Source organism: Cervus canadensis, chromosome 2, assembly GCF_019320065.1.
Source record: "Cervus canadensis isolate Bull #8, Minnesota chromosome 2, ASM1932006v1, whole genome shotgun sequence".
NCBI classification, from domain to species: domain Eukaryota; kingdom Metazoa; phylum Chordata; class Mammalia; order Artiodactyla; family Cervidae; genus Cervus; species Cervus canadensis.
In genome coordinates this window covers 19,418,836-19,426,908 of record NC_057387.1, presented here as the reverse complement: position 1 = coordinate 19,426,908, position 8,073 = coordinate 19,418,836, and the positions used below count along the sequence as shown (strand labels likewise).

Below are 8,073 nucleotides of genomic sequence, written 5' to 3'. Positions count from 1 at the left end.
AGGCCAGAGACATAGACACATCCATGCAAAACTTCTAGGCCTAGAAAGGACTCCACAAGGCCAGCTGGCCCACTCTCCTGCCTCTAACACTGAAAATGAAATGGCTGGGCAGCTTGTTCCTAAAAATCCCCCAAAACAAAGTCCCCCTCTGAGCCCCTCACTCTTATTCATGAGCCTGAGTGGGTTTTCTATGTCTAATCTCATTCACTCCTGCTGTTCTTCCAACCCAATTCCTCTTATTATTGCTTCTATGGAAATAAAAGTTAATCATCACCTGTACTCTGTACAGTAACCCCGGAGGTGAGATAAAAAACAAAAGCCACCTCGGAAGCACGGACTCTGCTAGTTTGAGTACCACCATGGCCAGCTGTGGTCCTCTCCAGATGCTCACCGCTGTTCTTTTGCCCGGTCTTGGCTCTGGGAGGGAGAGCCTGGAGGGGCAGGGAGTAGACGGGGCTAAGGCACATGAACCAGCCCACTGGCTGAGCTGAGAGGCCTCTGCCATGGGCACAGAAACAGGCCCTGCTACCTCCCGGGTCAGAGGAGGGGTAGAGCAGCCTCCCATGAAGGATGTCTTCCTCCTCCTGATTGAAATAAAGCAGAGAGCACAGGAAGGCCTGCTTTTAATGAGTATCTTTAAAAGCCTTTGCAACAGCAGGCGCAGCCCAGGGCAGCCTGGAAACCCACACTGAGGGCAACAGAGCTCTCTGGCTTTCAGATGACCCTGCAAAAAAAGAAATGGTGCTGCTAAATCAGGAGTGTGGCTTCTTCCCACCTCACATTTAAAAATCCCAACCTTCCAAATCATTTCAGAAAGCCTGCCTGGAAAATGTGTGCTGGCCCTCATAGGGTAGTCTGGCTTGACGATGGGGATGGGAGGATGCCCAATCCAAACGCTGTGAGGGAGGCGGCCTCCACCCCTTCCAGAAGCAGTGGGGAAGCCCTTCCACTCCCACCACCAAGGACACAAGGAAAAGGCCACTACAGGAGCTCACAGGAAGCCTGTGGTAACAGATCCCACCCCCGCTTCGCTGCCTCCCTCTTTCTCCAGAACTACTCCAACTTCCACTCTCCTCAACCACGTCACTAGATTAAGAAGACGGATGTCTCTGCCACAGATATGCCAGACAAACCCTAGGCCTCTCTTCACAGCCCCTAATTCCCCAAGGTAGTGTCAGGAAAACTCAACACTTGCAGAAACTTCTCTGCAGACTGTTTGGTTTCTTTCACACCCCGGGCCGAGGAGCCAGTGCTTATTTTCACAGGAGTGAAGAAGCCTCTGTCTGTAAGTGAGGTTAACACCCACCAGAGGCTGGATTCTTTCTGGTCTCTCTCAACAGCTGAGCATCGTGATTTTGCTAATTAAGCCGCTTTCTTCTCCTTAATTAGCTGCATGTGAATCTTGTTGGGAAGTCTTGGATCCGTGAAATAGTCTGGGATGAGAATCAAAAAGAAGAAATCATCTAAACCCAAGGGGAAGAGATGAGGGGAGAGACAGCTCACTCTGCTAAAAAGTTAGGACAGCTCTGTCTTGGCAGGACTGTTCCTGCGGTTCGGTTTTACGATGTAATATGAGATGTCACAGCAAATTCCAGGGTCACCATCTGCACTGCCCCGACCCCCAGCACTTCTGAGCCTCCAGCTCCAGAGTTCCCAGGAAGGGGGACACGGGGTGGCCCCGGTCCCCACCACACCACCCTGCCACTGGCTTCTCAGCTTGCTGACGCACAGGAAGCCGTTAGAGGGTTGATGAGTCTCTGGCTTTCTGCTCCAGGCCCATCTTGGGGCCCAAATAAATACCAAGTGTTATTCTTGTCTCTACTCGGCCTGCCGGCTCCTGTCTGAGACATCACGCCCTCTCTGAGAATATCCTCTCCAAGGAGGGCCAGGCTCTCACAGGATGACGACAGAGGAGGATTTTTATACACCCGGCATAATGTGAATCAGAGGCAGCATCTGCTGTGGCAGCAAAGACGTACTTAGATTCAATCAGGAATCTTGTGAGGCTGTAACCGATTCCCAGGGCTAAAAGGACCCGAGAAATCAGTCGACCTAGCCCCTTCCCTTTAAATACCATTGACCTCAAGCCCTCTCAGGGCAGCGGAGCCCATTAGAATCACCTGGGGAGCCTTTAAAACCGTGGATGCCAGGCCCCACCCCAGACTAATTAAATAAAACCCTGGGGCGGGGGGGGCCAGGCATCCGTATTTTTTAAAATCTCCCCAGGTGACTTTAATGCACAGCCTGGGCTGAGACTCCTGCTTTAAGATTCCCAGGAGAGAAAAAAAAAAAAAGATTCCCGGGAAAAGAGCTGCCTGTCTGTCCCTTTGGGAATCTCAACATTCTTAACCATCTTTACCACGAGGAAGTTCTGCCTCATTTCTTATCTGTCCTCATTCTGAGGAAATGACATGCAGGAAAGAGAGTTTTGAAAAAAGCTCCCTTGGGAGACATCAGGTGAAGTGGTATCCCAGGCTCTGCCCTGTCCGAGTCACAATTCACAGGAACACTCCTGGTGCGCGTTGATCACTCACCCAAAACGGATGCTGCCTTACTCACCTGCGGCAAATTCCGGAATGTCGTCTGGTCTTTTCAAAAACATTTCTCTGGAAAACAACAAGGGGTACGGGGCGGAGGTCCCGAGCTGTCGGCTGATGACCTGAGACACACCTGTCCTCGCGGGCAGAGAGCCAGAGGCCTCCCGCAAAGGACCCTTTCCGATGTGATTCTCCTTCAAGTCAGGATCCAGGGCCAGAAGCAAGGAGCCTAGGGAACGCTCAGCTCGAGAAACAGCGAGTGCTGTAGCCAAGTGAAGCTTGTCATTCACTCGACAGTCATTTCACAAAACCGAGGACAGGCCAGGGCTGAAGAGCTCGCTGCCTCGTCCCTGAGGGTCTCACGTGTTGGGGGACAGGTGTGCCACCCACAATCTTCCCAGGAAGAGCAACCAGAAATTGCCACGGGTGGGGAGAGAGAGCGCAGGAAACAAAGCTGAGAGGACAGATGTGAGACAGTTGTTGGCCCTGCAGGCCCGTGGACACTGTGACGACACCCGCAGTGCCGGTCCACTGGGAAGCTGAAACTGCCTCACATCCCACGGAGTTTTATGGCTCATAAAGCAGGTCCACAAATATTACCTCACTCTCCAACCCTGTGAAACAGCAATGATGTGCCCCGTTTTACACAGGAAGAAACCAAGCTTTCAAAAGGTGACCATTTGCCCAAGTTCATAAAGCGAGTAAATAAAGGAGTGGAGCCCCAGGTCGTGTGGCTCCAAGGCCAGGGTTCTGCAACATAGCCTCGTGGCCACAGCTGCCCTGCCTGCCCAGGAGGCCCCTGCCTTCCAAGTTTCAACAATTTTGCTTCCCTTCTCCTCCTTCAACTTGAGAACTGCTGAGCACAAATTAGGTGTAAGTCACTATATAAGATAAGAGGGATTGATTTTAAAAAGATAAATACAGCCCCACCTCAAAGAAAAGACAGTCAAGCACAAGGAAACAGGGAAGCTCCCAAAATACCAACTAACCTTCAGGTAGTGCTACAGGAGGGTTCGGAATAGCGTGCTGAGAGATCAGAGAAGAGAGGGCTGCCTCTTCAAACAAGACCCCCCAAGTCTTCACACAGCATCTGGCGTTTGAGAATCCTTGAGTTACACACGGGACAAGGGCTGAGGGACAAGAGACTTCCAGGACAAGGAAGCAACAGGAGCAAAGGTCCGGAAAGTAAAGGGAACAGCTCACAGTCTATTGACAGTGAACTCCTCCAGGGTAGGAACCGGGTCATCTCCACTTTTGTTTCCCCAGTGTCTAAAAGAGCACTCAGTGAAACAACCAGAGGGGTCCAGTCTTGCTAGAGTGGGGGCACATGCAGGAAAGAGAGGAAAGTGAAGGAGGGTCTGGTGTGGACGGCCTTAAAGACCAGGGAGAGACATTCCTATTCAGTTCAAGAGATGATGTTGTTTGTCACTCAGTCGTGTCCAACTCTTTACGACCCCGTGGACCATAGCCTGCCAGGCTCCTCTGCCCATGGAGATTCTCCAGGCAAGAATACTGGAGTGGGTTGCCATTTCCTTCTCCAGGGGGTTTTCCTGATCCAGGGATTGAACCTGGGTCTCCTGTATTGCAGGCAGATTCTTTACCATCTGAGCCACCAGGGAAGCCCAAAAGAGATGATGGGAATGAATAAATAAAGTGTGGTAAAGTGCCACTGTGGAATATTATAAAGCAAGGAGAATGGAGGGGCTACAAGATATTGCTGAGCAAAAGAACCAGGCACAAAAGAGCACATACTGTGGAATTCCATTTATACAAAGGACACAGAGGGCTTTCCCTCAGATCTCAGTTGGTAAAAAATCCACCTGCAATGCAGGAGACCCCGATTCCATTCCTGGGTCAGGAAGATCCCCTGGAGAAGGGAAAGGCTACCCACTCCAGTATTCTGGCCTGGAGAATCCTTGTACAGTCCATGGGGTCACAAAGAATCAGACATGACTGAGCAACTTTCATTTCACTTTCAAAGGATACAGAAAGGCAATACAAATCTGAGCAATTAGAAGTCAGGACACACACACACACAAAGAAGTCAGGATACTAACTTTTTGGAGGAAGTGACTGGAGAGGGCCACAAAGGGTCTGAGGTGCTGGTCAGATTCTAATTCTTAATCTGGACACTAGTACCATGTGTATTCTCAGTTTGTGAAAGTTCATGCCATTTTCTTTTCTATTTTATATTTCAATTGAATTTTTTAAGGCGGTATTGTGGATCCACTGCAGATTTTTTTCCAGCCAAGGAATGATATGATTGGTGCTATGGTTTGGGAAGATTCATCTGCCTGGCTGTTTACAGAAACACCTACTAAAGCCTTCCTACAATGTCACACTTTGTTTCCTATCTTCAGCCTAAAACCTGAGATCTCTGGGTGCCTAAAAATAGGTTAGATCCCTACTCCTTCCATTTTTCAGTTCCCAAATTCAAGGTATGAAGAGTTCCATACACTGTATATATAAGTACAGACCAGAAAGCTGTGGCTGAATGGCCATAAATCATTAGGATCTGGAAGAGCCAAGTGGGGAGCCAGTTTCCCAACAAAAACACTGTGGGGCTTCTCACGGCTTGCAGTGAGTCTACAGCAGAGACCTGCAGACAGGTGAGGACAGGCATGCTACCCTGGACTCTGTCCCCTCTTCTCCGTTCCTCTTTTCTCATAGGAAGGACCATCAGAAGCATCCAGTGACGATGACAGGTTGATTCTGGTTCATTCTGGTACCATCCAAAGGAAATAACAATCACACACACACACATAAGCCCGAAAACAAACCCTCAAACTTCAAACACTTCTCTGTTCCTCCCACCTCCATCCCAGAAAAAGAAAGGCCTAAAAAGGGCCAGGAGGATTTCATGAGAGGAGCTTGAGGGACAGCAAAAGGAGAGGCCTCGTGGCCTACCTGGCCCAAGAGGGGGATGATAAGGAAGGAGAGGGAAAAATTGCCTGGGGTTGTCCTTGCAGCCACCAGGCTACTCCTGGAAACTGTTCCTGGGCAGAGAAGCAGGGCCATTCCTGCCATGTGACTAAAACAATGCCCTCTTCATTCACCACCCCCACTGCTTTTAATCCTTTTGTCTGTGAACATTGCAAATAGTGAGATATTTCAGGTTTTATCATTTATTCCCAATCTCCATTGTGAGCTCCCCAGGACAGGATAGATGTCTTCCTTTACCTCCCTTTAGAAGAAAAGGTACAGAAAGTGATGGCCCGATCCCCAGGGCTGACACTGTCAGAGGACCCCTAATCGATCTTTTGGCCAAGCCTTACCCCTAACCCAAATAAAACCAAACTTCACAGATAGGTTTCCATCTTCCCGTTCCCCTTCCCCTCTCTGCCCTCTGAGACTGCACTGCCATTTGGAGAAACGGCTAAAATATGAAGAACAATGAAGCATGAAGAAAGACACCCCTCTAGGCCTACTTTTAAAAAGACAGGGACTTCCCTGATGGTCCAATGGTTACCACACTTCTGCAGCAGGGGGCTCAAGTTTGAGTTCAATCCCTAGTCAGGGAACTTAAGATCATGCATGCACTCCAGTATGAGCAAAAAAAAAATCCTTAAAAGACAAAGGAGAGCACTACTTCTGGCTCCCAGCTCCTGTGTGCTTATAGTAAAACACAGTGGAAAAACCAGGGGTTTGGATCCTGGTTCAGCACCTGGGGAAAGTACTTCATGTGTAAAATGGAACTGATAATAAACTATCTTTGTAGAGCTGCTGGGAGAATCAGCACAAATGTACCGATTTGCCATACACTGTGTGGGCCCTGGGGACAAAAACATGGCTCCACCAGCTTAGAGCTTTGGTCCAGGGAGAGAGACAAAAGATGGACAATGCAATTACAATACAGTGTGATAACTGCTAATGCAGGAAACCAACACAGTGCCTGGATATGGAAGCCATTATTATTTAAATCTTGTCTATTTGTCTGTAGCCAAACAGAGATAGCTCTATTGTTTCCATCCATTGATGCACCATGATTTTTTCCCCCTCAGTTCCTTGCTTTTCATCCCATTAGGAAATTTTTTCATTCAAGCAAATGCCACGCTGAAAAGCAGTGTGGGGGAAGGGAAAAGGTTTCCAAGATATGGTGGAAAATGGTTTTCTTTTCCCCAGGACTTACATGGGAGTGGCTTCCAACCCTTGGAGTCTTTCTACAACAATGTTCTCTGGTACATCTGAAAGGCCAGACATCTGTAATTTTTTTTTTTTAAGTTCTAATGATCTTGTTAAATACCACTGTGGAGAATAGTGTTCTACACCCAGTAGCTGTCTGCTGAGTTTCTCAATGCCAAATTCCTTCTTCCAAGTGTCAGAAGGTATATATTTATCCTCACAGATAAAATGAATGCATATTAATATTTTTGAGATAACTGAAGGAAGCCTCTAGAAATAACAAGAAAATCCTGGGTGTCACAGGCCCCAGCATTAGGAAATATTCGATCTTAGGATATTTTCTAATCTTCAGACCCTAAAGGAAGCAACAAACAGTGTTTAAACAAAGAGGAGGTGACTCACACTCATCTATCCCCAGCGAGATTTGGTAAAAATTTCCACTATTTACTCAAGGCCAGTCTGGAAAACCACCTACCTGAAGAAACCACTTAGGAGCAACGCCACTTCTCTGTGGGTCCTAAGGTACTTCTCATTGGTAATCCGAGTTTGAATCTGGGGGGCAAGAGCAAAAGGTCACCCTCCATGAAGAGAAAGATTTCAGGGTTCCAGGTGGAGGTGCAGAGGGCTTGGGGAAACAAGGGGCTCCCTGAACCCGGGTCTCTTCCCAGGATGTTTGAAAAGTTAAGCCATCTCTCTTCTTACAGATTATTAACATCTCCAGGGCTGCTGTCTCAGGCTCAGGCTTAGGCTTAGGCGCCTTAACTAAAGTCGGGTCTCTACCGTTGGGAAGTTCTTGTTTGTATCTAAGTTAAAGTATCCGGCAGTCATTTCGGTCCATTTCTCTGGTCCATTCCTATTGTAGTTCTTTTTGCACTTTCAAGCGCCTGTCGGGATCTGTTCAAGGACCCAGAAGCCAGGGGTCCGCCGGAGGTGTCCCCATCCCCCAGCCTTCCGCCCCTTTATCTGGGCACAGGCTCCCGAATCCCTTCTCTCCGGGGCCCGGCCCTCACCCGAGGAGGAGCTGCACTCCGATGGAGGCGGGAGTTGGGACCGCACCCACCTTGAAGCCGCGCAGCTTCTCCAGCTGCTCTGGGCTCAGTGTTTCGGGGTACAGCCCCTTAATCGAGCCCGGCAGGTTCGCCATCTTGTCGCGGTCGTCAAGGCGACGGGCGGCACAGCCGGTGAGGACCCGCCCCCAGCCTGGCCCCGCCCTCAAGCCCGGCCCTCTCCAGCAGGGGGCGGGGCTGAGAGAAGCAATGAGGGGGCCAATCTGAAGTCAGGGAGTAAGGTCCGGAGGGACTCTAAAGGACCCCCTTCCCCAGATTTGCAGACTGGATTTCCAGCTTGGCTCTGTGTGAAAGTGAGTCCTTCTTCTTGACCCCACTCAACCTCAAATTGTTTTTTCTTTAGCTTG

General features: G+C 49.3%; 1 protein-coding gene across 1 annotated transcript; it reads right to left on the bottom strand.

Annotated features, from left to right (window-relative positions):
- Positions 1-605: 605 nt before the first annotated feature.
- On the bottom strand, positions 606-7,847 carry RIIAD1 (regulatory subunit of type II PKA R-subunit domain containing 1). The gene is made up of 5 exons (XM_043458484.1): positions 7,720-7,847; positions 7,135-7,211; positions 2,560-2,606; positions 1,307-1,433; positions 606-724 (listed from the first exon to the last, which is right to left on the bottom strand). The coding sequence occupies exons 1-4, from the start codon at positions 7,801-7,803 to the stop codon at positions 1,363-1,365; spliced, it is 279 nt and encodes a 92-aa protein (XP_043314419.1). The 5' UTR covers positions 7,804-7,847; the 3' UTR covers positions 606-724; positions 1,307-1,362.
- Between the last annotated feature and the right edge of the window lie 226 nt (positions 7,848-8,073).

Coding starts and splice junctions, on each gene's coding strand:
- RIIAD1 (XM_043458484.1), bottom strand. CDS start 7,803: ATGGCGAACCTGCCGGGCTCGATTAAGGGGCTGTACCCCGAAACACTG. Junction 7,212..7,719: donor AGAAGCTGCGCGGCTTCAAG/GTGGGTGCGGTC, acceptor CTTGCCCCCCAG/ATTCAAACTCGGATTACCAA. Junction 1,434..2,559: donor CATTCCGGAATTTGCCGCAG/GTGAGTAAGGCA, acceptor TTCTCATCCCAG/ACTATTTCACGGATCCAAGA.